General features: G+C 38.1%; 4 protein-coding genes, 1 long non-coding RNA gene and 2 pseudogenes across 7 annotated transcripts in view; 3 read left to right on the forward strand and 4 right to left on the reverse strand.

Annotated features, from left to right (window-relative positions):
• Nucleotides 1-219, reverse strand: part of LOC147789599 (uncharacterized) — a 1,543-nt gene extending 1,324 nt beyond the window's left edge. The window contains exon 1 of the long non-coding RNA XR_015411638.1: nt 128-219. This is a non-coding gene — a long non-coding RNA (uncharacterized LOC147789599). The remainder of the gene's footprint in view (nt 1-127) is intronic.
• Nucleotides 1-585, forward strand: part of LOC111810242 (abscisic acid receptor PYR1) — a 1,726-nt gene extending 1,141 nt beyond the window's left edge. The window contains exon 2 of the mRNA XM_087117255.1: nt 100-585. Within this exon, the coding sequence (XP_086973381.1) occupies nt 100-279 (180 nt within the window). The 3' untranslated portion in view covers nt 280-585. The remainder of the gene's footprint in view (nt 1-99) is intronic.
• Nucleotides 586-3,798: 3,213 nt separating this feature from the next.
• Nucleotides 3,799-5,824, reverse strand: IKU1 (VQ motif-containing protein). Of its 2 annotated transcripts, XM_023696891.2 has the most exons (2): nt 5,461-5,824; nt 3,799-5,061 (listed from the first exon to the last, which is right to left on the reverse strand). In XM_023696891.2, exons 1-2 carry the CDS (start codon nt 5,515-5,517, stop codon nt 4,294-4,296), a joined length of 825 nt encoding a protein of 274 aa, XP_023552659.2. In that variant the 5' UTR covers nt 5,518-5,824; the 3' UTR covers nt 3,799-4,293. The 2 variants fall into 2 exon arrangements, with proteins under 2 accessions (XP_023552659.2, XP_023552658.2); XM_023696890.2 differs by having other exon boundaries at nt 3,799-5,822.
• Nucleotides 5,825-7,144: 1,320 nt separating this feature from the next.
• LOC111810575 (uncharacterized) lies at nt 7,145-8,287 on the reverse strand (annotated as a pseudogene).
• A 1,230-nt stretch (nt 8,288-9,517) lies between these two features.
• LOC111810295 (transcription factor MYC2 pseudogene) lies at nt 9,518-11,677 on the reverse strand (annotated as a pseudogene).
• Nucleotides 11,678-19,261: 7,584 nt separating this feature from the next.
• Nucleotides 19,262-23,670, forward strand: LOC111810446 (putative ADP-ribosylation factor GTPase-activating protein AGD8). The gene is made up of 7 exons (XM_023697153.2): nt 19,262-19,473; nt 19,618-19,736; nt 21,376-21,808; nt 21,949-22,212; nt 22,793-22,915; nt 23,214-23,315; nt 23,409-23,670. Exons 1-7 carry the CDS (start codon nt 19,405-19,407, stop codon nt 23,514-23,516), a joined length of 1,218 nt encoding a protein of 405 aa, XP_023552921.2. The 5' UTR covers nt 19,262-19,404; the 3' UTR covers nt 23,517-23,670.
• Nucleotides 23,671-24,290: 620 nt separating this feature from the next.
• Nucleotides 24,291-27,917, forward strand: LOC111810003 (ubiquitin carboxyl-terminal hydrolase 21). 2 transcript variants are annotated; one of them, XM_023696532.2, is made up of 9 exons: nt 24,291-24,848; nt 24,978-25,033; nt 25,121-25,241; nt 25,332-25,436; nt 25,658-25,827; nt 25,912-26,250; nt 26,348-26,470; nt 26,848-27,298; nt 27,383-27,917. In XM_023696532.2, the coding sequence occupies exons 1-9, from the start codon at nt 24,659-24,661 to the stop codon at nt 27,655-27,657; spliced, it is 1,830 nt and encodes a 609-aa protein (XP_023552300.2). In that variant the 5' UTR covers nt 24,291-24,658; the 3' UTR covers nt 27,658-27,917. The 2 variants fall into 2 exon arrangements, with proteins under 2 accessions (XP_023552300.2, XP_023552299.2); XM_023696531.2 differs by having other exon boundaries at nt 24,292-25,033.
• The last annotated feature ends 18 nt before the right edge of the window (nt 27,918-27,935 follow it).

Below are 27,935 nucleotides of genomic sequence, written 5' to 3' on the forward strand. Positions count from 1 at the left end.
CATTCAATCTAACAGAAGGGTTTGTTATCAAATCTATGATTTTATGGTTTGTTACCAAATCATAGATTTGGAATGTAATCTTCATTATACGCATCATAGGTCATTGTGCCATTCAATCTAACACCGCCAGGGAATACGGAGGAGGATGCTCGTTTGTTCGCCGATACCGTTGTGAAACTGAATCTACAGAAATTGGCGTCCGTCGCCGAAGCGATGAAATCGGTAAAATCTTCTTCCAGCGATCTAAACAATGAACATCTCCGATTCAAGAACAAGTAAAATTTGAAAACATTGAAAATGAATTTGAGATCGGTTGATATTAATTTCTCTTGATGATTTTGTGTATCTTCATCTTCATCTTCATCTTCATCTTCATCTTCTCGAGTTTTGGTCTCGATCATTTTCTTGGAACATTCTGGATTTTTCTGCTTCTTTTGGTTTTAATTTTTTCGGTTTGTGGAAAGTACGAAAATGTCCTTGATTTCAACAGGTGAGTCAATGGCACCAAGAGACAAGTGGGCTTGGATTGCGGTGTACAAAGCTCCCGAAACGGCGTCGTTTAGTAAATTTCTTCTCTTTTATTTATTTTATTGTGTAAAATATTTGAAGAGTATTTGATCATCGTGGAATAATTGTGAAATTAAAATTATCATAAAATTATTCTTAAATGGTAGAGATAATTAACCCATTAGAACTCAAAAAATAAATAATAAATTAACCTATTTAATTTTATATTTATTAAAAAAAAATTAATATAATTATGTATATTTTATTTTGTAATGGTAATTTTTACAAATATATATATACATATATATGAATTATTTGATTTTATTTCATCCTTAAAATTAGCTTTATTTATTTATTTATTTATTGTAATAATTGAGATGGATTGATGATAGGACGGCTATTATTTGAAAAGCTCTTTAAATGCTAAAACCTTTTATAATTAAATAAATTAATTGACTAAATGGTAATATCCTACTTGTACCACAAGGAATCTTTGTTAATAATGTTGTGCCTAACTAATTAAGAATTCAAAATAAAAAATACAACCCACTCGTTCACGTTTGATTTGCTGTTACGTACCTTCAAACAAATGAGAGACACATGATGAATCGATATCACATTCAAACAACGTCAATCATAAGAATCTCATAGTTAAACGTTCTTAGTTTAGAACTATGTTTGTGTAGTTTTTACTCTTAAAAGCAATAAGTAGGTGATGGTTATGTCGTAAGGTATGCAGAGAAATGTCGGGGTCATTAGATATTACATTTATGGAATGTTATATTAAATTTTTCAAAAATCCGAGTTTGCATAATTGGTGTTTAGTTTCTTAATGCGTATATCGAGAGGTAAAAAGTCAAGGAAAATGAGCTTTAGATATAGAGGTTTTGGAATAGCAAAACTATGGGACGTCTCAATTTGAAACGATCGAGAGCCGATTTCCTAAAAAATTCTAACTTTCACCCTTTTTCTTTTTTCCTTCATGTCTCAAATCACCTTTCAAGTGATGTGTATGAAAAAGGAAGGGTATGTTCATGCATGTGGGTCATAAGGGCTAACCCCTTAAAACAATTCATCATATATCAACCATTCAATTTGATTTTGTTTAGATTTTGGAAATTGAAATAGTCAACATCCAACATTGGATATTAAATCGCACCCGAGTTGAATTCCTAGCTTCACCCACTAACGAGAATCTTACCGTCGTCAACACATATACATACGTACTTACTACGATAGCTCGGTGGTAAAATAATATCCATAAATCATAAGTTGAATGTTCAAAACTCTGAATACTAGATATGATCTCAAAATGACATGGGTCAAGGTCGGCCAGTGAGACGATGAGGGATAAAGCCCCTACATGACCACTCAGTGATAAAGAAGGTAGAGGTGCAGAGATAGCCAAAAGGTTAGCCTAGAAGCAATCACTTTTGAAAGAGGGAGTAATAGCTTACTAATCGAGTGCTCTTGCGTCGAAGATGAACAGGGCTAAGTGATCTATCGAAACTATGGGATGTAAAAATGAATCAGTAGGGAAGCGTTCCGCCGTAGAGGGAAACACCTGCGCTATCTAGAAACTATTTTATATTGACGGGGAGGTAACACTCGGACCATAGCAATGCTATAACAAACATTAATTGATTCATAAAGATATTCAATGTCAACGCATAAGCTATCGATTACGTTCTCACAAGTCGAAATTTGAGACCTACGCTCTCACAATTTAGGTCGAGAGAAATGGGAATTAGGGAGGTGGTGAAGGTGATAGGTGTGAAAGTGATGCAACATTAAATCATGATCTCAAATTAGGAGAGAGAAACAATTGTTGCATTGTCTATGAGTGCTACACTTAAATGGAATTGCATAATTGGGATGGGGAGGGCCCAATTTTAGACCCTTTGCATTGCAACTTGCCAACTTGCCCAATAAATAATGCATTTTCATTCATACTACTATACGCGCACCACACCCACCTAACGCGCATATAGATAATAGGGTTGGACTAGGCTCGAGACCAACCGACCTAAAAATATGTAAAGGTTTGGATCAGATCGGATTGTGCTTACGATCTAACCATAAACTTAACTCGTTGAATTAGTTATAATATCATTTTGGTCCAATCGTCCTCTTTGAGCATAAGCTCTCATAGCTTTGCTTTGGACTTCTCCAAGAGGCCTCATACCAATGGAGATGTATTTCTTTACTTATAAACCCAAGATCATTCTCTAAATTAGCAAAAATATGGACTCACTCCCAATAATCCTCAACAATCCTCCCCTCGAACAAAGTACACTATAAGCCTCGCTCTCTAACAGCCTCTCAAACAAAGTACACTATAAGCCTCCCCTGAGGCTTATGGAGCTCTCTAACGGCCTCTCGAACAAAGTACACTATAAGCCTCCCCTGAGGCTTATGGAGCTCTCTAACGGCCTCTCGAACAAAGTACACTATAAGCCTCCCCTAAGGCTTATGGAGCTCTCTAACAGCCTCTCGAACAAAGTACACTATAAACCTCCCATGAGGCTTATGGAGCTCTCTAACAGTCTCAGCCTCCTTTCTCTAAAATGATAAGTGACTAGAGAGAGAGAGAGAGGAGAGAGAAGAATTTAAGATGAGAGAGAAGATTACCAAAAGAAGAAATTTATTATAAATTGAGGGAATTTTTGCTTCACGTTCATATATCTATTTTTGGATCTTTGAAATTGAAAGCTCATAATCTTATATGATATTTTTTGTCCCAATACAAAAAAATTCAAACATTTATTTATTTATTATTTTAAAATTACGAGAAAATTACACTTTTGGTCCCTGAATTTTGGATTTAAGTAGCATTTTGGTTTCCGAGTTCTTAAACTCGACAATGTTCTCCTAGAAAGACCATTAGTAATTAGCATAAAACTCTTCGTATAGACCAAAATGTACTAAACTTTAACTTCGAACGTTACAATGTCAAGTTTGAAAACTCTACTTTTTCACGACTTTTATTTGGGTCTCTAAACTTTTGTTTTTCCTCTCTATTTTAGCTCGAGGAGAAAGTAATAAATTTATCTCTTCGGTCACCTAATTTCTTCTCAAAATTTATACTTTTACTAGATATCGTGTTAGGTTTATTACCCGTTAACTTTAACATTCTCCGATAGTGAACGAAAGCTTGATTCTCCCTATACAGAGACAATTTCAAGCATTCCTTTCCAATCAGTAGGGCTAACAGAGCCACTCTCATGATCATTTAAACATTGTATAACAGAAGCAAGCAGCTACAAGAATGGAAGAACAGCCACAAGAGGGTAATATGAAATGATAAAGAACAATAAAAAGGCATAAAAAATGCACAACTTCTACATTTCCCTCTACAAACCAGCTAAAAGAAGAACTTAGATACCAAACAATATTCGTTCGATCAATCTTACAGAATTGGACTATTATTCAACTAGACCGACCGACCCACCGACCATGTTATCAACTCGACATCTATGATCCTATGTCTAAGGTTACAGCTCTGTTCTTCCTGTTACATGTAGTATTACAATTTTGGTGGCTTGATCTTCACTATATATTGCCTACTAGGAATTACAGAAGTTACAGAATCAGATTTTCCAGACCCAAAATGAGAAGCAGAAGGATTTTACAATTTAAAATGTTAAAAAGATTAAACTAATGGAAAGATATAAAACAGAAAAAGGGCAGCTAGCTAGCTTACACCATGAGCTTGGTAACGATCTTCACAAGCAGATGAAAATGTCAGCAGGCATGGAGCGATTAAACACGAAAACGCTCGGAGGGTTATTGATCTCTCCATCTTGGACTCAAGATGGGAAAAAACCCGGAAGGAGACAATGGGAACATAACCCCTGGGGAAGGTGGTGGATGAGGCCCTGGACCTAAGATCCCTGATTGAGGCGTGGATGGAAATGCAAAATTAGGAGTCAGCGGCGGAGAAAACTGTATTCCTGGAGAGAGTAATGGATATGGTGATTTTGGGGACAACAAATTGTAGTAGCCAGTAGGAGAAGGCAATAGAAACTGGGAAGTTGGGGACGGTAAAAGGGCAGGAGCGTTCCAGTTCGGTGAAGGAAAGTTTGGCACGGGCGGTGGAGGACCGTTTAATCTCGAGGGTGGAAGAGCAGGAACAGGTGGATTAGGATTAGGATTAGGCAATAAACCAGATGGTGGTGCTTGAGGAGGATGCATTTGACCAGGAATCTGCGGTTGTGGTAACTGGTTCGCCATTGGAGATGGATTCATCATTGAATTTTGAAGGTAACGCATGTATGCCGAAATGGGGGACTCAGCGGCAGGGTTCGGCCAATGCGAGTCTCCTCCCGGTGCCAATGGTGGCAATTGTCTAGGAGGTGGCTGAGCAAATTGTGCAGGCCTAGGCACATTATCAGTGAGTAGAGCCTGGGGTGGAGGCACAGGAACGGGGGCAGGAATAGGCGCAGGCATGTTCGGTCGATTAATAATCGGCGTTAACGGAGGAGGTCGTATTCTCTGCAACCTCAAGCTTTGGGGTTTTGGTGGATTTTGTGGAGCTCTAGGAGGGTGAGGATCCTGAGATGGTGAGCCTGTAAGCTGCTGAACAATGTTCCTAAAATCATTCTTGCTTATATTGTAAATTTGTGGCTGGGGTTGAGGCCTAGCAGCATTATTTCCAAAATTTGGCTGGTGAATTGGGCTCTTCCTAATGTTCTTCCCCAATTTGTTCACGCCTAAATTCTCATTCTGCCTATTCCTATCCATTTCCACAAGAACTTATCCCAACAAAACACCAAACAAATCAAATTTCACTTCTCTTAACAATCTAAACAATCTAAACAATCTAAACAATCACAATCCTCCAACAGAAAACCTAGAAAACACTATCTAAATCAAATCCCAGCAGAAATTTCAAGATTCAGGCCGAACACAACAGTAAGAATTCAACCACAAAGCATAAAAACGAAATCATACCCTTAATTTGATCATCCTCCGCAATTTAAAAATCCGTGAAGCAATCGACCACCGCATGGTCTCTGCGAGCAACCAAATTAAATAGGCCTTCAAGAAGACAAGGATTCTGACGTCTTGAACACTATGAAGAACACGGAGAACAAAAATGAAGACCGAAGGGTGGGAACTGGGAAGTTGAAAGAAATCACGCGGTGAAGTTGAGGATCTGAGACGTCGAAGAACAGGTCCAAATCCGAAGGGGAGAGATAGATCAAATATATGAAGAAAAACCTAACAATCGGATCAAAAGGCGAAGAAGGCCAAACCCAATTGTTGATTGGGAAGTCAACGGGAAAATTGAAGGAAAATCAACAAATGGAATGATTCTGTAGGCTATGGCGAGATATTTGTTCTACAGATCAACCGGCGATGGAAGAGAGAGAAAGAGCCCAAGTTTTAAAGTATTTGTGGGCTTTTCAGAACGAGCCCACCAGTTTGGTCCGCTTTGTCCGTTACGTATAATTGTCCACCTCATAATCTTAAAATGTTGTCTGCTAGGGATAGGTTTCTATACCTCGTAAAGAATGCTTTGTTTCACTCCCTAACTGATGTAGGATCTTCCTTTGGGACCAACGTCCTTGCCCAGTCCGTTGCCAGTAGATATTGTCTGCTTTGGCACGTTACATATTGTCGTCAGCCTCACAGTTTTAAAACGTGTGTTGTCGGGCTCTAATACCATTTGTAATAGCTCAAGCCCACTCTTAGCAAATATTGTCCACTTTGGCCCGTTGATATCATTTGTAATAGCTCAAAACCCACTTGATATGAACTAAGAGACATCAATCATACAATATACTTCAATGAATATATGAATAAAATATTATTGAAATTATCAAAAGATATTTCAATTCATGCCACATTCATGACCATTAAGAAGGGATGTTACAACTCTTGGAATGTCTTTAATAGTTTACTTCTGAGACTATATAAAGCCATGTATGTTGTATCTGTGAGTAGATGTATCTGTGAGTAGACTGAAAAATATAGTAAAATATAGTAAAAGGAGCATTTGTGCTTCTTTAGCCAATGGCTAAGTTTCTTTGCAATTCTATGTAGTTTAGATTGCATGTAGAATCATTCAAGCTCGACATGATCAATCTTGCTTGTGGAGTGATTCGAATCTCAAACAAGTGTTCTAGTTGCATGTAGAATCATTCAAGTTCGACATATCAATCTTGCTTGTGGAGTGATTCGAATCTCAAACAAGTGTTCTTATCTTGAGATATTCGATCAATCTGAATCTTACTCCCCTTGTAGTGATTCATTATCTTATCACCACTACTAGCATATATTGGCCCGTTGATACCATTTGTAATGGCTCAAAGCCCATTGCTGGCAAATATTGGCCCGTCGATACCATTTGTAATAGCTCAAGCCCACTACTAGCAGCTATTGTCCGTTTTAGCCCGTTACAGCTCTAATACCATTTGTAATAGCTCAAGCCCACTACTAGCAGCTATTGTCCGTTTTAGCCCGTTACAGCTCTAATACCATTTGTAATGGTTCAAACTCATTGCTAGTAGATATTGTCTATTTTAGCTCGTTACATCTTGTTCGTTCTCCTCTCCAATCGATATGAGATCTCACAAGAATGTGAAAAGTGTTAAATTCACCTCATTTTTCAAGTCCAGGATATTGATATCAACTATACATATACATGCCTATCAAAAACACCACACCATATGATAATATACATGTATCTATCATCACGATTATCAACCGGTACAATGAATCCTTCCGAACATAGTTGCAAAATGACCCAAGTGGTCCACGTCGAAAGAATAAAACAAGTTAACATACAACCAATGCTCATACAAAAATTGTCCTTTCGAGAATATGATTCCAAGGATATAGTCATTTACTGAGCTCGAGACCGACAAAATTATACGTCAATTATTTCAAAATGGTCCTTCTCAATATACATTTTTCATCCCGAGTCCTTTTTCTTTTCCTATTTCTATTTCTCGCTCTCTCTCGATTCGATTCTCGAAATTAAAAAAAGTCAATATAAAATAATAATTTAGTTTTCATAATAATACATTATTTTATCCTTGTAAGTCCAAATAAAACACATGTGATGAAATTTAAACAAAATAAAAACATACATATACATATATTATATGTATATGTATATGTATATATATATATATATATACACATACATATATTAAAAATAAAAAAATAAAAATAGAATGGGTCTAGTGTGTGTGTGTGTGTGAGACGGTTATTTTTCCTCTCGAATGGCTCTGAGATCCTCGAAGCTCCAATCCCTCCTCATCCCGGAGCTTCGAACCAGCTTCGGCTCCTTGCTGCCCAAAGAGATGGGGCCGGAGCTGTGAAGACGGCGGGGGGCGACGGGAGGCGCCTGGTCCTCAGGCAGGGCTCGAAGCGGTTCTTTCTTTGGGCGATCGGGAGGGCGGAAAGAGAGGTTGCCGGACCAGCTTCTCCCCGACGGCTCTATCTGAACGGAGTAGTAGTTTTGGAGCTGCGGGTCGGGGTCTCTCTCGGAGTCCGTTCTCTGTAAGAGTTGACAGGAGAGGCAGTTCAGAGTCATGGTTACGGAGGAGGAAGACGGAGGGGAGCGATTCAATTTGGGGGAATTTTGTATAGAAATTTAGGGTTTCAAAATTAGGGTAACCACTCTCTAATTTTAGGGCTTCCTATTGCCTTAACGCTTTAATTAACCCTCTAATTTTAGGGTTTCTTATTGCCTCTCATCTCAATTTTAAAATAGTTATAACACCTAAATTTATTGTTAGTCGATTTCTATGGATACCTCTTGTTGGTTTGCTCGTTGAACTTGGAAGCCTGATTTGCATATTGTTTCCGTGTTTAATTAGTTGCACTCTTGGGTGTTGTGTATTTGGTAGTATGATGTGCTTGGAATACATTAAAGAGGAGTAAGCGTTAATAGTTTGACGGTGGAGTATTGAGCTTATAAGCCTAAACAACCAAAATTACCATTCATGGGTCGTATGCTAAAACTAGAATGGGCAACGTTCGACTCTTCTTATTCTTGTAAGTGGGAGTGCAAAATCAACCTGTGTGAGATCTCTCATGGATTGGAGAAATGAACGAAGCATTTCTTATAAGGACGTGAAAACCTCTCCCTAATAGACATGGTTTAAAACTATGAAGCTGATGATGACACATAATGGGCTAAAGCGGACGACAATTTATTAATAATGGGTTTGGGCTGTTGTAAATGGTAGCCAGGGAGGACGTTGGCCCCAAAGGGGTAGAGAGGGCAAGGACTTTGGCCCCAAAGGGGGTAGAGAGGGTAACAGAGCATTATTTAAAAGGGTGTGGAAACCTCTCCCTACAGACCTGTTTTAAACTGTGAGGCTGACGACGATACTTAATGGGTCAAAGCTAACCAGGGTGTGAAGATACTTAAAGGGTTTAAATTGTGAGGCTGACGACGATACTTAATGGGTCAAAGCTAACCAGGGTGTGAAGATACTTAAAGGGTCAAAGCTAATCAGAGTGTAAAGATATTTAAGGGATCAAAGCTAATCACCGTGTGAAGATGCTTAATGGGTCAAAGGCAATCAGGGTGTAAAGATACTTAAGGGGTCAAAGCCAATCAGGGTGTGAAGATACTTAATGGGTCAAAGCCAATCAGGGTGTGAAGAGTGTAGAAACCTCTCCTTGCCAGACCTGTTAAAACGGTGAGGTTGACGGACGGCGATACTTAATGGGTCAAAGCTAATCAAGGTGTGAAGATACTTAATGGGTCAAAGCGAATCAGGGTGTGAAGAGTGTGAAAACCTCTCCCTAGTAGACCCGTTTGAAAACCGTGAGACTGATAGCAATGCCTAACAAGTCAAAGCTTATGAGGGTGTGAAAACCTCTATCTAGCAGACGCGTCTTAAAATCATGAAGCTGACGACGATACGTAACGAGCCAAAACAAACAATATCTCTACTAACAGTGAGCTTGAGCTGTTACGACATTGGAAGCATAAGTGTTTTTTCATAACTCGGAAGGTCTTTGATCCTCCGCTTAGTTTCCATAATTAACAAAACTACACATAAACTCTAATTATTACACTAAATACAAAGATGAAGAACAAGAAAAGGCTAAAAATAATATAAATCTACCAAATATTAGATTCCCTCTATTAATCTCTCTCTAATGGGAGCCTCAAAAACGTCCCCTCCCACTCCTAATTACACCCTTTCTTCTCTACATCATTCCGCCGCCGCCGACCCGGGCGATCAGAGCCATTTTCAGCTGCTCCTGCGTGTAACATCTGCTCCCCATCTTCACCGTCGCCTGTTGAATCATCAGATCATTCACTACAGACACACTCGCATGAAGCATTTCCAAATCCAAATCCTTCAACGCCGTCATCAATCTCGCCGCCGGATGATTCTTCTTACTGCTTTGAATCCGTATCATTGCGTCCCATCCCATGATTTTAACCTCGATCTCTATTTCCATTACTTTTCTGTTCCCTGATTTTAGATCTTGATCGATTGTGTTTGTGTAATGCCCTAGATCTTTCCCTCCCATCTCCTTCTTGATGAACTCTAGATGTTTCCCCATCTCTGTTTTCTCTGTTTCTATGATTTGGAGCTTCGATTTGAGCTCGTTGATGTATGAAACTGCGTCGCCGAGTAGGGAGGCCTTGTCCATTTTAGATACGTTTGGAACTACGGCTCGGAGAGCGTAGAATTTCTGGTTTAATTTCTCTCGTCGTTGTCTCTCTGCTTCGACGTGATTCAATGGCTCTTCTCTTCCGTTTGCTGGTTTTCTGCCTCGTTTTCTAGGTCGTTTTTCGGGTTCTATGGATTTTGTACAGCTATCGACTTCTCTGATCACGGAAGCTTCCAGATCTGAGTGGTCGGAGTCGCCGGATTTTACTTTCCCGGAGGAGGGTAAGATCACGCCGGAGGTGAACGAGAGGATCCCTTCGTCGTTGCTACTTCTAGAAGGAGGGGATCTCTTTTTTTCGTTCTGTTCGTCTGTTATGTACTGTGAGTGGCTGGAAAAGAGACTTCCGTTGCCGAAGTTCAGCATCCCGCCGGATTCCGGCTTGAATGACGGGGTGTTGGTGGTGGTAGTGGTGGTGGTTGTGTCGGTGGTGATGCTCTTTGATGGATTTGATTCGAATCCGTAGTCGGAGAAGTTTAAGAAGCTTTGGCTCTGTTTTTGATTTTCCGATTGGGTTAGCTTCCTCGGAACGTCGCCGGAAGGGACGGTGGTGGCGATTGTACTCGACGGCTCACTAATCCACATCGAGGACGGGTCGTTTTCCCCTTCGTCGGCAGTGGAAGCAGCGGCGGTGGTTCCCGATATCCAAGAACTCGTTTCAAGATTGTTGAAATTGAACAGAATCTTGACTTTGTTCATCAAATCGGAGGTCCGGTGAATCAATTCCGTCGAACCCATTTCGACAACGCCGTTTGGAGAAGGAATACAAACCATCGTCTGTAACCCAAAAACCTTCCCCTGTCTTGCCCGTTCACAAGCCGACGCCGACAACCCATCAGCGCCGGAGATCCAAATCGGCGTCGAGTTAAAAAACGCCTGACTCGGTAACCCAACTCCATTAACAAACGACTGAGTCATCGAAACCAAAAAGAACCACTCCGTATCCGTAACCTCCTCATCCACCGCATCGTCCGGTCCGGCGGCGGATCCAGAAATCAAAGAGTTCAGGTCCCGGAGAACCTTCTTCCGGTGAGCTTGCTCAGCCGCCGACGTCACTACTTTCGCCTTCCCCTTCCCTTTATCCTCCTCCCCTTTGTAATACCCATCTCCCCACCCCAAAACCGACCCGTCGGGGTAATCGTACGACGACTGCCAGAAAATCGCATAAGTCCAGCTCTCCCTAGCGCCGTCGATCAGCGCCTGGAGGCGCTGCTGCAGAGTCTCCTGATTGAAAACGGCAACGGATTTAGGGGGATCCGGCGGCGGAGTGGAAGTTGAGGCGGAGGACTGCGGCGGCGGTTGGTTGTGGAGAGAATGAGACGACGCCGCCGATGGAGCCCAGTAAGAGGAGAGATCGGAGTTCATGAAAGCGTCCATCAACGACGCGTTCTCGTCGGTCCAAAGATTCATCGTCGACAATCGATAATCCGTCATGCGATTGAGATTTGGAGAACAGAAATCGGAGAAGAAAGGGAAATTTGGTCTTAAGAAATGTCGGGCGATCGGATTGCCATTTATTTGGGAGCAGACTAAGCCGAGGAAGGCACCACGACGCTTCTTTTTTTTCTAATCGCCGATTTAATCGTTCAAAAACCCGGCGTCTTTTTCAACTCCTCGCTTAGAACTGTACTACCAATAGCTGCCAGATGGATCGGTTTAGCTAGCCCCGGTTCGGTTCGGTTTGTTTGCACGTGACGTCTTTGTCGTTTCGCTAATGGGAGTTTGACACGTGTCCATCTTTAAACACCCAAGTGATTATTTTTTCCATTTTATTATAAAAATATCTATAATTTTATTTTATATATGATTCCAATTATTTCTTTTTAAATTTTGTAACAATTTATTGTAAAAAAAATATTATGATTTAATGAAAAATGATATTAGGTCACACGTGCCTAAGTTGCATCTATGACTCCACTAGACGAGTTACTTACTCTGCAATAATTTTTTTAATTATAAAATATTATTCATTATTCTCGAATTTTTGTTTTATTTAAGAGTCAAATATTAAAATTAAAATTTATTCACTTGTCACTATCGCACTCTTGATGGCAGCAGACTTGCGATTGTGCAGCACTCACTTTCCAACGACAAGTGAACTAAGCCAATTTGTTCTTGCGTCGCCTATGGCCAAGCGACGTATGCTCGAGCCTCTGGCCTCGGTTTAAGAAGAAGGTTTTAGAAAACGAGAGCAGAGAGATATTTTTTAAAGAGACGTTATATAAGCAAGCAAGAGAGTAACAACAAGCAAGCAAGAGAGTAACAACAACGGCTCACAATATATAACCTTGGGTAGGGAGAAGTTGACTGCATAGTGTTTAAATGACATGAGAATCCAACAAACTTGACGTACTCTGTTGAAGATTATTGTAAGTGAGTCCCACTGTTAATTGAGTGGAAGATCATGGGTTTATAAGTAAGGAATACTATTTCCATTTATTTGAGACCTTTCGGGGAAGTCCAAAGCAAAGTCATAAGAGCTTATGCTCAAAGTGGACGATATCATACCATTGTGGAGAGTCGAGATTCCTAACATACTCAACTCAAACAAAGTGGACAATATCATACCATTGTGGAGAGTCGTGATTCCTAACATACTCAACTCAAACAAAGTGGACAATGTCATACCATTGTGGAGAGTCGAGATTCCTAACATACTCGATGTTTTTAATCGGACCCATCCAAAAAAAACACCTAAAAAAATAATAAAATACAAAGAAAATCCAGTTAAAAATATTTTCACACTCCTTAACTACAGTGTGGTTAACTACAGCTACTTTCCACGAAGGAGCTGCTACGCGGGTTAAAAAAAAAAAAAAAAAAAACCAAAAACTCGGCGGCCAAAAAATCGTCTTCCTCGTGGACCCCATTTACTCGTTATCGACATTATAATAATAACCACACGGCTTCGGAAAGCAAGAGACTGAACGGTGGCCGTTGGATCCAAGGCAGCGTGGGGCCAGAGGTTAGATAGAGCGACCAACGGCGGAGATTTGGAGATTAGTTTAATTAAATTTTGGATTAATTAATTAACATATTCAGCACGTTTTTTTTTCTTTGTGGAAACGTGGCATGATAAGGACGTTTTGTTTTGTTTTTTTTTTTGTCACCTCATACGCATTCGTCACTTTTTCACGTGCGAAAAAAAAAATCTTTCCTTTTTTTAGTTTTATTATAAATATACTCTTTAAATTAAAAAAAAAAAAAAAAATTAATATTTGGTTGAAAAAATATAAACAATTTCATTTAAATCCTTAAATTTATTATTATTTTATCATATTTAAAAAATAATTATAAACTTTCAAAAATTGTATCATACAGCTATTTTTTAATTTTTTAATTTGACAGTCGAGTAAAGAAGAGGTATGTGAATAAACCAATATCATGTCTAAATGAGAGTGATCCCGAGGATATGATGATTACAGAAAAATTTAAAAGAATTAAAATTCACTTCTTGTACCAATATTGCACGTTTTTCTTTTAGTGGCTCACTGTATCTTTCAACTTTTAAAAAAAGTTAAAAAAAAATATTCTTATCGTTGATACACGTTTAACACTTTTGAACCTCATAAAAAAAAAGGACAATATCTGCTAAGAGTGGAATTAAAGTTGATTTAATATTATTTTTTTGGTAAATAAAATAAAATATTTATTTATTAATTTTTGTTCTCAAAAGTAATAAATAAAAACTAAACTTAATTATTTTGATTGGATTTTTTTTTTAATATATATATATTTTTATTTTAAAAATAAGCATTCACTGTATATGTTTCATTGTACAATGTATTTGAATTAAAGTTTGAAATAATTAAACATAAAATAAATAAATTCAAGCTGTTTCTTGTGGACCTTAAATGAGAGGCTGACGTGGAATTTTTATCTGAAAAAAATACATATTTTTTTAAAAACTCAGCTGGTCGGACAAAAAATAGGGTTTGAGTTTCCATTAAAAATTTGTCGTGAACGTATCAAAATTACGAAATCGCATGATTGAAAATGTACCACTTAAAAAAATATTGATGTAAAATTTAAAATATAAATAATATAAATAATTATTAAACTTGACATAAAACAATATTTAAAAATTTTTAATTTCCGAAACCGTTGTATGTCTACGTGATTATTCATTTATTATTTTTTAAAAATATTTGACCTCTAAGAATATATATCTAAACGAGCGAGTTTGTAACGACCCAGATCCACCGCTAGCAGATATTGTCCTCTTTGGGCTTTCCCTTTCGGACTTCCCCTCTAGCAGATATTGTCCTCTTTGGGCTTTCCCTTTCGGACTTCCCCTCTAGCAGATATTGTCCTCTTTGGGCTTTCCCTTTCGGACTTCCCCTCTAGCTGATATTGTCCTCTTTGAGCTTTCCCTTTCGGACTTCCCCTCAAGGCTTTAAAACGCGTCTGCTAGGGAAAGGTTTCCTCCTCCCCAACCAATGTGGGACATCACAATCCACCCCCCTTCGGGGCCTAGCGTTCTCGCTGGCACTCGTTCCTTTATCCAATTGATGTAGGACCGCCCCCAAATCCACCCCCTTTGGGGCCCAGCGTCCTTACTAGCACACCGTCTTGTGTCTACCACCCTTCGGGGAACAGCGAGAAGGCCGACACATCGTCTGGTGACTGGCTCTAATACCATTTGTAACGACCCAGATCCACTGCTAGTAGATATTGTCGTCTTTGGACTTTCCCTTTCGGGCTTCCCCTCAAAACTTTAAAATGTGTCTGCTAGGGGAGGTTTCCACACCCTTACAAAGGGTGATTTTTTCTCCTTCCCAACCAATTTGGGACATCACAATAGACGCGTTTTAAAGTCTTGAGGGGAAGCCCGAGAGGGAAAGCCCAAAGAGGACAATATCTTCCAGTGGATCTGCGACTATTAAAATATAACTGCTCAACTAAAATAAATTAAATAATTTATTTTTTTAATTATGAAATTTTATATTTTGCCCAAAAATATTAGCATAAAATTTGATTAAAATGTCGGTAGCTAAAAAGTAAATATTGAAATATTATTATTATTATTATTATTACTATTTATTTATTTATTATTATTATTAATTATTCATAAGTGTGAACCAATTGGTTCAAAAATTTGACTCTGCCACACTTATTGAAACATAATTCTTGTGGTTGGAATATTTTCTCAACTTTTATTTTTGTCCATTTTTGTCATAAATATTTTTGTTTTCTAACCAACCTTTTTAAATTGCATTTAATATTAATATAGTTCGAGTCAGATCCCGTATCCATTAGAGAGGAGAACGAAACATTCTTTATAAAGGTGTGAAAACCTCTCCCTAACCAACGCGTTTTAAAATTCGTAAGACTGACAACGATACGCAGCGGGTCAAAACAGATAATATGTACTAGCAGTGAACTTGGGCGGTTATAGTTCATATCAGAACCCATAGGTAGGGGTTCGTTTGTTTTTTTAGATTATTTAAAAAAATCAATACTTATTCACAATACATGTTATATTAATAATTAAAATCTCGTAAATTTAGTAACAACGGGTTACTATTGGTTACAATCGTCAAATATTTTTAACTTTCATCGTGATCTTAAAAGACAGGGTAAAGTTAGGTTGAAACCCTATTTTCAAGTTGACAAAAAAAAAAATGTTAACCGACAAACCGATCTAAATTTTTGGGTTTTCAAAAATTCAACCCTAAACCCGAACGCAAAATAATATACTAATTGTAAATTTAATCCGTAAATATGGGTTCGGGTTTTCACTTATTTGAACTCGACTCAACTCAAATAATTTCATGACCCAACTCAACTGCACGTGATGGGTTGGGTTAATCAAGTTTTTTTGGGTCGAATTATTTTTATTCAAATATAGTCTCGGTTTATTATAATACTCATTATTTACTCGAACGTCACGAATACGAGCAAAAGTGATAAAATGTTGTTAAGATTAAAAATGTGATTTGAAACAAAGTTGACTAATTGGAATAAAATAAATTATTATTAGTCAAAATAGATTTGCAATTTCTCAAAAGGCTATATGAAATAAATAAAGACCATGTAAGATTTGCATGTCTCACATTTTTGTTGCTAAAATCTTCAATTTTGCTTTAATCACCAAAAATAACCTTTTTCAATTTCTATCATTAAACTAAATTCAATTTGATTTTTAACTCTCGACACGTTTCACGGTATGAATTTGTAACCACCATTTATATGAGTGTGGAAACCTTCCCCTAGCGGACGCGTTTTAAAGCCTTGAGAGGAAGCCCGAAAGGGAAAAGCCCAAAGAGGACAATATCTGCTAGCGGTGGATCTGGGTCATTACAAATGGTATCAGAGCCAGACACCGGACGATGTGCCAACCTTCTCGCTGTTCCCCAAAGGGGGGTAGACACGAGGCGGTGTGCCAGTAAGGACGCTGGGCCCCAAAGGGGGTGGATTTGGGGGCGATCCCACATCGATTGGAGGAAGGAAAGAGTGCCAGCGAGGACGCTGGGCCCCGAAGGAGGGTGGATTTGATGTCCCACATTGGTTGGGGAGGAGAACAAACCACCATTTATATGGGTGTGGAAACCTTCCCCTAGCAGACGCGTTTTAAAGCCTTGAGGGGAAATTCGAAAGGGAAAGCCTAAAGAGGACAATATTTGCTAGCAGTGGATCTGGGTCGTTACAGAATTGTTAATAAATAAAGTGTAAAAGACATAGCTAAATTACTTGAACGGGAGGATGAGCTCATAGGAACATTCGATGGAGTTAGATATCGTAAACCAGTAATTGAGTAGGACGTGTGACATAAATGATTAAGATAAGCTTAGAGGAGCTAGTTAGCAGGAAATCAATTATTGAGTAGGTTGTGAGATATCGATGATTGAGATATAAGCTCGAAGGAGCTAGACTATATGATACCGATCGTTAGGTTAAGTCAAATGATTCCACTGATTGAAATAAGTTCATACGAGCGAAAATATGTGAATCCAACCATTGGGTTTGACAATGAGCCAAATGTGACGATATTAGGAATTGAAAACCCTATTGTAAGCTCATATGAGTTGAGTTAGGAAGACCCGAACATGAGAGGGCACATATCGAATTTCCTCCGTTGTAAATGCGGACGATTCAAATATAGACGAGCATTTTCACACACACTCGACAACTTTCAACTGATGTAAAATGACCAGTCTCACTATCACTTGTTGAATTAAAAAATAACGTTCGTTCTCACAAAACATACTATAAGAACACTAGAAATATAGGACTACCGAGAAATGCTTAGAATTTACAATTTTTATCTTCATAGCTCGTACACGGTCAACGTAGATTTTAAACCCGTATCTCTAAAATCTCGAAATTCCATTACCTGTAGACTAACATTAGCGACTTAAAGATTTGCCCTCGGGTTTGAACCCCTACTACACTGAATAATAATCGGTTATTATTAAATTTGAAAAATTAAATTTTTTATTAAACACTAATATTTTTTAATTTTTTTAATTAACTATTCCTAAATTACTTTACAAAATTTCTACCATTAAATATATATATATATATATATATATATATATTAAATAAATAAATAAATATATATATATATATATATTTTGTCGTTATATAGAAAATTGACCACAGAGTGGTGGGTCCCAATTTGGAGCAGAAAAAAAAACGTGGGATTAAACTGTAAAGTGGTGGGACCCGGTTTCATAAAATGGCCAATCATCTTAATTTTAATTGGTCCATTATTTATTTCACTTGTCCACGTCACTCTCCTTACCCTCCACCTCATCCGCCACGCATTACGGCATCTCCACGTGGAGAGCTTTCTTTGGCTGTCTCCATTTTTATGTTATCTCTAGGGGTACCGTCCATTTTAACCTTTGTGGGGCGGGTTGAATTAGTATAGTTCAAAATTCGAGAAGACGGCTAGATTGGTTTTATTTTATGTTATGTCACCGTCCATGAGCACGAGAAAGTTTTTCAATACGCTGCGATAGTGAGAATGTTACTTTCATTCATTCTTAATCAGGTCAACGTATTCACGTGAGTTGAGTTCGTAACGTTCAAAATCTGAGAAGACGGCTAGGTTGGTTTTGTTGTAAGTTACCCACCGTCCACGGAGATGAGAAACATTTTCAACACGCTACAATTTATAGGGTCAATACAATTCGCATGAGTCGAGCTCGAATAGTTTAAAATTCGAGAAGACGGGTACGTTTATTATATATATTCAGAAAAAGCCCAATATGAGGCCTATCTTGATTCAGAAGCCCTAAAGCAATTATGGGTAAAGGCCCACGCCAAGCCCTCCAATATAGTTTAATTACCATTTTGTCCTTGAATTTTTAAGTTTATTTAATTTTAAATCCTAAATTATATAGTTTATTTTATGTTGGTCGTCTATTTTTAGTTTATTATTAAAAAATAAAAAATACTTAAAAAAAAAAAAAAAAAAAAAAAAATCTAAACCAAAATTTTAAGTCAAAACATTTAAACTAATGTTTAAATTTTATTTTATTTTTATAAATTTTTTATTGGAGATTTCATCCACGGCTGATATTTAAATAAAATTTAAAAAATTTAATTACTTTTATAAATTTATGGAAACTAAAATAATTATGTCGACTTACTTTTTCTAGCACGAGTCTTCTCACAATCATTATGTTTATGAATGAATGTATTTAATCGGATCCGAAGAATTCGTCCCAAATGCTAAAATACTAAAATCAAGACAATAATATTCGTTATAAAAAAAAAAAAAATTACAGTGATAATCGATATCAAAAAGTAAATTTTTTTTTTTTTTTTTATAAGCTTAATACTGGAGTCACCTTATTAGAGATGCCCGTTTAATATGTGGGATCAAGGCTCCACGGGACCCACTTAATTAGATGAGAAATCTCCATTTAAATAAATAATAGATATCGATTATGATGTTGGAGGATGAAAATCCCACATTGGTTAATTTAGAGAATGATCATGGATTTATAATCAAGAAATAATATCTCAATTGGCATGAGTCATCGGGAGTGGAAAGCAAAACTACGAGAGCTTATATAATTTTTGAGAGGTAATTTGAGTTAATTCTACTGATTGTCAAAGATATTCATGTTGACGGCTTAATGCCACCGTCGTGGGTTGTTGTTAGGGTTAAATTTGAGAGCTGAAATCCAAATTTGTGTTCACCCACTCGTCTTCTCCATTTCAATTTCCCGAAGGAGGTGTTCCTTCAAGCACACCTCTTTGGGGATTTTTTTCTCTTCCAATTCCTCTCCAATGGCCTCCGACACCTTCTCCGACAAGAACGTCGTCTTCAGGAAGCTCAAATCCAAGTCCGAAAACAAGGTAGTATTCCCTTTTCCGTTGCTTTTTTTTTTTCCGATTCCTCTTCGTTTCATTTCGATTTTGAGTTTCCTCCCCCCGATCTGTGTGTTTCATCTCCAGATCTCTGACTCACTTCCTTGATTCTGGTTATTTTTTGAATCCCAGACGTGTTTTGATTGCAATGCTAAGAATCCGACTTGGGCTTCTGTTCCGTATGGGATCTTCCTCTGTATTGATTGCTCCGCTGTGCATCGCAGCATTGGCGTCCATGTTAGCTTCGTCAGGTGAATTATTACTATTGTTTTGTTTAGGGTTTTGATTACAGGCACTCTTGTTTTCGAATCATTACTATTATTTTTGTTTTGCTAAATGGAGTATGTGTTATGTGTAGTTATTAGAAGTGCATTGCATTGCTTCTATGTGTTTAGTCATCTATGTTAAACCCTGTCCTCCTACTTCCTCGCCCAGCCTTACGCTCTAACATGTTTTTAGAATGTATGGTTTGTCATTTGTAGACACCTTTAGATTATTTCCTAGAAAACTCAAATTGGGTGATGAGAATTACAATATACCAAAGTGATAAGAAATAACAAATTAAATTATATGGAAATCATGTGAATGTGCATACGTAAAGGCCTCGCTCGATGATCACTTGGTTTTTGGGGTTTAAAATACTAGTTCCACTTATGGAGTTTCTTTGTTTTGTTATCTACTTCTAATGTTTTTAAAACCCGAGCTAAGTTGAGAATATAGAAAAAACATGGCTACTGTAAAATATTACGAAGGTGTACATTTTTATATATCGAAACTGTTGCCTCATGAAAGTGTAAATACACATGTATCTTTATGTATGAGAACAAGATGAGGTTCGGGCTAGCACTGTAGTGGCTATTTATTGATGCAGGATGGTTCTGCAATAGACGTTTATTTATTTTTTTTCGTGGAAAGACAGATTTCAGAGAAATATTTGTAACCTTCCTAACCTCAGGCAAGGACTGGTCCTTAGTCCTTCTGCCTTATCGTTCCAATGTGGTCGATCTGCCAACTGTTAGTACACATGCATGACTATGATTATGTAAAAAAATATTTGTTCCATCTTGATTTTGAATTCTTCACCCTTTGGATTGCATCTTCAGAGAATGCGTTTGTTGTTCTTCATTATTATAAACGTCAATGGTCATATTATCCAGATCTCCCTGTGTTAACAGCTTGTCAGTTGCAAATTTATAAACTGCTGGTCCAGCTTGGTTTTGCCACCACGTCGACGATTTAACATTAGTTCATTGTCTCCTCTCATGGATGTGTTCCTTTATACTTGTTTCTTTCTGACCTCTGCAAAAGAAAGACCTAAATCCCTTTGGAGAAATGCAGTTTCTTCTGTTTGTAGGGTCGGGAAATTTAGAAAACTAGGAATAGTTGTCTTTGTAAAGATAGCAAGGGGAGTTCACAGAGACTTACGATATAATTATTTCAGTACGTACATATGAGTGTATAATGCGAAATGATTTTGTAGCTGCCTCTTCTTAATTTTTGCTAGTTAGGTGCCTTAGTTTCCCCATTTTATTCCCTACTCAAGTTACTGGGGACGCGAGGCTGACTTCGAGTCACACAATCCTCTTCTGTCAAAATTTTGCAGTCTATTACTTGTCAAAATCAAATGTTAGTGGCCTAAAAGAAAGCACTACATGTATTGAGTCAACAGAACTCTTAGTTGCATTTGGTGAACTGTAAGTGCAGTTTATTATCTCTAATTTCTTTCCGATTCCTGTTGATATTAAATACATGTGGCTTGCATAACTTGCTACTCAGGGTTTCAAGTGAAATAACGCGTCAAAGGTTATGATAGTCTTGAAAAGTATCTGAGAGTACAAGTCCCTTATGATGGGAATGATTTTGATGTTATTAGGTTCTTCAATTATGTAGGTCCACAAATTTAGACTCTTGGACTGTGGAGCAGCTTAAAACAATGAGTTTTGGAGGAAATAACCGAGCACAGGTTTTCTTTAAGCAGCATGGATGGTCCGACGGAGGCAAAATCGAGGCCAAATATACATCAAGAGCTGCTGAATTGTATAAACAATTACTTTCAAAAGAAGTTGCTAAAAGTATGGCAGAAGAGATGGCGTTGCCATCTTCCCCAGTTTCTTCTCTGTCAGGCCAAGTAACAAATGGACCTCCTGATGTTAAGACTAATGAAGTTGCTAAAGACAATGTCTCTGGAAAGCAAGAAGCTCCCGAAAGTTCTGCCTCGCCAAAAGCTTCTCAGACGGTATTCTCAAGTACTGTGAAGAAGCCCATTGGTGGGAAGAAGCCAGGGAAAACTGGGGGACTTGGTGCCCGAAAGCTCACTGCCAAGGTAATAATAATGCGTTCTACCACTGTGAACAGACCGTAATTTGTTATATTGGATAAAGTCGTTAAACCAACTTTCAATTAACCTCAAATATTGTTTTTGAGAAACATTTAGCTTGACTACATAATTTGCACTCCCTGCAGCGAAGTGAAAATTTATATGATCAGAAACCTGAAGAACCCACAGTTCCAGTTTCATCTTCAACTGCGATCAAAACTCCTGCAACTGGTTCATCTGTTGCATCTCGCTTTGAATATGTAGAAAATGTCCAATCATCTGATGTCAATTCTAGTGGCTCTCATGTAATTAGCCATGTGGCTCCTCCAAAGGCATCGGGATTCTTTGCTGAATTTGGAATGGATGGGGGTTTTCCAAAGAAAGCGAGTTCCAGTTCCTCGAAAGTGCAGGTTCGGAAGGAATTGTACTTACTGAGTTTGCAATGAATTTAGCATGCATCACTAAATCAACCATGGGAAAATGAGGAATTGTCTAATGTAGGCCGTAAATCTGAAACTCTTTGCTGTTGTCATCCTGTCATTATTCATGAATCATGTTTATCCCTAGTCGTGCATAATTGATGGTATGTCTTCATGCATCCACGACTAGCTTTTTGCATCTTATGTTTATTCTTTTTTGGTGTCTGAGTATGAAATTCTCTTTTGTTCAACACTTTTGGTACTCAAAAAATGAATTACTCTGAAAATGCCACATCTTTTCCCTGATTTCATGGGACGAAAATTTTCGGACTATGTCTGTTACTTGTTGCACTGGTTGAAATAGGTTGCAATTTCTTTTTTGGGTAAGTTTCGTGAACACGCCTTTACGATAAGAAGCAATTGCTAGTCAAACAGAACCCATCAGAATTCCTAAAAAAAATACCTCAGTAATGGCATGCACAAACACGTATCATGCTGGTTGATGATGACATGGGTTCATAACATCTCTTCATTTGGTCTCTGTTCTCATCTCACAATATGATGATGTCAGATTGAAGAAAGCGATGAAGCGAGGAAGAAGTTCTCCAATGCCAAATCTATTTCGTCAGCTCAATATTTTGGTGATCAGAACAGAGCTGATGCTGAAGCTCAGGCCTCCCTGCAAAAGTTCTCGGTATGTACCTTTATCGTTAATGAAGCGGAAATTGTTATCCAGACTTTTCTAGTCGTACCTTTGTATACTGACCTCTTACCATATGTGACCCTTCAATCCTTCATGATGGAACCTGAGATCCTTTGAGTTAAGCTTCTTTCACTTTCTGTATACTGGTATCGTGGCACGACGAACGATATTTTGTTTCATACGTTCCACAGATTGGATGCAAGTCGTTTCTTTATACAGCCAAGATCTCTGATTTGAAATGGGTATATAATAGTTTCATTCCTCTTATTCTCCATCCTTCAATTCGCAGGGTTCGGCTTCCATCTCTAGTGCCGATCTATTCGGTCACCAACAAGATAATCTTTCCGCTGATCTTACTGCAACCGAGTTTATTAACCGGATTTCTATTCAGGTTCTAAGCTATCCTTGCTTGTTCTCGTAATCTTCTAAAACTATTTAGTGCATTTTAGCATGATGTTACATACATCCTTATTTAAACTGCCAGGCACAGCAGGATCTTTCTTCTCTCAAGAACATAGCTGGAGAAACAGGGAAGAAGCTAAGCTCTTTGGCATCCACATTAATTACAGATCTTCAGGACAGAATCATCTGATACAGTTTTAAGTGTTTGTTCTCCACTGTAGAATTTGCCCGAACTCAAAACTCGAACTCGATACAGTTTTTTTATTATTACCCGTCGATTTTATTACTCAGGAATGTAAAGAAAATTCAGTATACAGATTCTTTCAAAAACGACGTTTTACCCAGGACTTGAATTGGCTGGTTACTTTGTTTTTCAAGCTTGCTGCATTGATGAACCATGTGCCTTAGTTCTATTTACAGCAAACATACCATATTTTCACCCCTTCTCATAATAGCTTAGGACCTCAATTTGTATTGAGTTTTGCTTTTAGTTATGAGTTTTTTGGATCGAATCATGTGCGATGTGTTGTATGATTATTTAGTCTCGTTATTAAAAGGTTTAGGAGACCGACCCTCTAGTCTACGAAGCTTAGCAAATGGATTTGATCGTTCTTGGTTTCGGGAATATTAAATTTAGGAACTAAACTTATATTTCAATGGGGTTGATGGAAAAATTTGAGTATCGCACAACGGGTTTGGACATACCGCCTGACCTATGAGACAAAACAAATTGGTCTTTTGTGCACGTTTATATAAAATTTTATTATTATTTTTTATGAAGAGAAATTTATTTGGAAGAGTTATAAATTTTTAGTAAATATTTTGAATTGATAAAATTTTTAAAATCTTGATTTAATAATTTAAGAAAGAAAATGATTCAATAAAGGAAAATAGAAGTTAATTAGTGTGAAGAGTAAGGAGGCTTTAGGGTTTTTAGAGAAAGGGGTAGTAGTTGAGATTTGAGTGTCAGTCTCCACAACTAACTGTTGAGAAAGGAATTAAAAAACGAAATCAACTGTCGATTATCGTCCTCCGCGTCCTTTCCTCTAATTCTCTCTTCAAAATTTCCTTTTCCCCCTTTTGTTCTGAAGCGGAAAGGTCCAATTTTTGGGAGTTTTTGAGTTTTCCCTCCCTTTTCAAATCATACCTTAAAACCCCTCCAATTGATTTTCGTTTTCCCTCTCTTTTCCGGTTCCCCCGCTCCAATTTTCCCCTGAAATCTTCCCCCTCTTTCGTTTTCTCTCCAATTTTCCATAACCCATCTCTGTTTCGTTTCATTAGAGCTCGTTTTTTTCTTGTATTCACCCTAATTATCTTGTTCCACTCTCTTTAATGGCGACCCATCTGGCGGAATCTCAAGAAGCCGATAGATATTTGGTTCCTCCGTTGGAAATTGAAGGTGGGTATTGGCAGTCGACTACTGATCAAGCCCTAACTCAGCAATCTCTGCCTCCGCCCTCGTCTTGTGGAGATGGGGATTTTTCCTTTTCGCCTATTGACGGCTCTGCTAATCAGTCTTGGGGTACTTCTTCGATAAACCCTAATGGGTCTTCGTCATTTTCAATTTACTCGTCTGATTCTGATGCACTCGTGCCATTGCCCTCTTTGCCCGTTTCATCATTCGTTGACAATTCATTGAATTGTTCTTCAGAACAAGGTTTCCCATCAAGTTCAGTGGCTGCCCAAGGAGCCAAATCTTTATCAGTGGTGAGTCCTTCTAGTAATTAGTTCTTTGCAATTCGTTGTAATTGACAGTTTTTGGGCTTTGATTTTGGTTATGTTCTGATTTCGTAGGGTGCGGGGCTTGCAAATATGGGTAATACTTGCTTTATAAACGCAATCCTGCAGTGCCTCACTCATACTGCTCCATTTGTGGAGGGTCTTCGATCTGTCACTCATGATATGCCTTGTAACAGTAAGATCTTCATAATTTCCGATGTGTTCTATCTGTTTATGAAATTTTATTTATCCAATAGTTGTTAAAGATCGCAAAATTGCACCGCAGGTGAAGATCTTTGTGTTCTTTGTGCAATTCGTGATCATATCGAGCTCTCCTTAACATCTATGGGCGGGATTATCTCCCCACTTCGACTTGTCGATAACTTGAACTGTATCCTTTTCTGTATTTTTTTGCACAAGATTTGTTTTCTTTCAAATTTCTGTTAATTAGTGCTTTTTGTCTGTTGTGTGATGTGATTATCTATGATTTTTGGATATGAATGGTTTGTGTTGCGTGTATTTAATGTTGCAGTTGTTTATATACTTCTCTATTTGATCATATTAGCATTTGAAAACTTTGGTATACTGTTGTTATTCTTAAGCTATTATTAGACTTCTCGTCTTGTTTTCGGAGATACCAGCAGGAAGACGCCCATGAGTTCCTGCAGTGCTTCTTGGATAAACTCGAAAGATGCCTGGTAAGAGAAGCCAAGGATCAAATTTCTTTTGAGGATGATGATGATCTAGTGAATAACGTGTTTGGTGGTCGTCTCATAAGCAACGTAAGAACGTTAATTATCTGTTCTGTTCTGTTTAGAGTATTGAGCTTCTGTTTCTTGTCATTTAACAATTTGCGTTATATTCAGCTATGCTGCTGTAATTGTGGCCATTGTTCTGAAACCCACGAGCCTTTGGTCGACCTGAGCTTGGAGATTGAGAATGTCGACTCCCTTTCTAGTGCTTTGGAGTCTTTCACCAAGGTGGAGAAGATTGGTGATCCAGAGACAAAATTTAAGTGTGAAAACTGCAAAGAAGAGGTGTTGGTGGAGAAACAGCTTAAGCTCGAAAAGATCCCTTTGGTTACTACATTCCACTTAAAGAGATTCAAGGCTGATAGTTCTTTCGTCGAGAAAATCGAAAAGCACTTGGAGTTTCCGTTAGAGTTAGATTTGCAGCCGTACAGCGTGAGAGGCCGTGATGCAGAGGTGAAGCCTAAATTTTCTTATCTTAGAGTGATGCCCCACATTTGGTTTTGAGGTTCATTACTGATGTTTTCTCTGTCTTTCCCTTTGATGATAAAAGGTGGAGCTCAAGTATGAATTATATGCAATTGTGGAACACACAGGGTTTTCCTCTACTTCGGGACATTACTTCAGCTTCGTTCGCTCGTCTCCCGATACATGGCACAGAATGGATGACTCAATGGTATAACATTTGTGAACTATTTTTCAGTTTTGTTTAGATTGGCAAATGATTGAGGCAAATGATTGAGTTAGTGATTAGTTTCCTTTCCATTCGTTCTTCGTTTCGTGTTTTCTTCTTTCCCCGACTTCTCAAGGTCTTGTTGGTCCTGCATTTGGGTACTTGCCATTGGCTGTAAATCAGTAGAATCATTTAGATCTCGTCATCATTTTCAAAACTTTAGTAGCCGTTACGTATTTTTGAATTACGACATTTGATCTGATGTTGTGCTGTCGTGATCTTTTCGGCCTTGTGGATAATTACTATCAAGAGTATGCTTTAGGGAAGTGCAATAAGCTTGTTCTGAAGAAGAAAAGCTCTCTGGTTTTGATGTTATGTAGGTTACTCCAGTTAGTGAAGATTATGTTCTGTCAAGGGAGGCCTACATTCTGTTATATAAGAGGAAGGGAACTTCATGGTTCTCGAGTTTAATCCAACAACGAGATCCTTGCTTGAATTCATGTTCCGATACTTTGCATAGTATCGATACTGTTCGCTCTTCGTTGTCTGCTGAATCTGTCGTCAATTGTGAAACTACGAATGTGCCTGTGGATACATTGCGGCTGAGTCCTGCTCAGTTTTCTGTTGAAATGGGGGAGCAAGATACTGGTGCCAATGATTTGGGAAATCCTACCTCTGCTAACTTGCATATATTTGAGAGTGCAGCACTCGAGTCTTCTCCCATCGTACCTAAGAACCTCTGCTCGAACGGCAACGATGAAGGTATTGATGGGTTTCGTCCTCTATCACCGACGAGATCTCCCAGCCCTGATATTGTTTTCCAACCTCCAGGTAAAGCGTTGTTCTTATCTTTATATGTTTTCTATTTGATGTTGGTTGGACTGTATTGATCTAGGAAGTTTATATTTTGTTCAGAACCACAATACCAAATCCCAGTCAGTCATCTGAAGACCGAAAAGTGCTCGACGTCTGGAAGGCCATCGAACAAGGGTGTGGAAGATCCTGAAAGAAAAGCAGCCCTGAGATACATTAAGAAGAGCATGCCGGGTTCGAGAGGGTTGAAAATGATCAATGCTATATTGGGACCTCAAAATGAAGGTCCCTTAAACAAGAAGAAGAGACTAAGGTCATTGCCATGCAAAAGGTCAAGCCCGCCGAACAATCGTCGCAAAACGAGTATAGTTTTGTGATGCACTTCGTAGCCAGCCAAAACCGAAGTGAACCGAGTTGATAGATTTTGCTAAGTAGTTCCCTTGCCTTTTACCCTTCTTTTCTGTTGTTTTAGAGGTAAATATGTGGTGGAAGACGTTTAAAATTTATTTCTAGCTATCATAAGTTCGGGTTTTGGGTTCGACCTCGGTGAATCGAGATGCTTTTTCAATCTGTATAGAGAAACGTTTTCAGTTCGAATGCTCTACATGTTATATAATCAAATTCTGTGTTGACAATCTGTTCCAATTTATTACTA

The sequence above is a fragment of the Cucurbita pepo genome, chromosome 14 (assembly GCF_057944985.1).
Source record: "Cucurbita pepo subsp. pepo isolate OVF chromosome 14, ASM5794498v1, whole genome shotgun sequence".
In the NCBI taxonomy this organism is placed as follows: Eukaryota; Viridiplantae; Streptophyta; class Magnoliopsida; order Cucurbitales; family Cucurbitaceae; genus Cucurbita; species Cucurbita pepo.

What these genes read in the sequence shown, in the direction of transcription:
- IKU1 (XM_023696890.2), bottom strand. Translation starts at nt 5,250, where the DNA reads ATGGATAGGAATAGGCAGAATGAGAATTTAGGCGTGAACAAATTGGGG.
- LOC111810446 (XM_023697153.2), top strand. Translation starts at nt 19,405, where the DNA reads ATGGCCTCCGACACCTTCTCCGACAAGAACGTCGTCTTCAGGAAGCTC. An exon ending in AATCCAAGTCCGAAAACAAG is followed by an intron (nt 19,474 to 19,617) that starts GTAGTATTCCCT and finishes TTTGAATCCCAG; the next exon opens with ACGTGTTTTGATTGCAATGC. An exon ending in GTCCATGTTAGCTTCGTCAG is followed by an intron (nt 19,737 to 21,375) that starts GTGAATTATTAC and finishes TCAATTATGTAG; the next exon opens with GTCCACAAATTTAGACTCTT.
- LOC111810003 (XM_023696531.2), top strand. Translation starts at nt 24,659, where the DNA reads ATGGCGACCCATCTGGCGGAATCTCAAGAAGCCGATAGATATTTGGTT. An exon ending in GAGCCAAATCTTTATCAGTG is followed by an intron (nt 25,034 to 25,120) that starts GTGAGTCCTTCT and finishes CTGATTTCGTAG; the next exon opens with GGTGCGGGGCTTGCAAATAT. An exon ending in GTGGTCGTCTCATAAGCAAC is followed by an intron (nt 25,828 to 25,911) that starts GTAAGAACGTTA and finishes CGTTATATTCAG; the next exon opens with CTATGCTGCTGTAATTGTGG.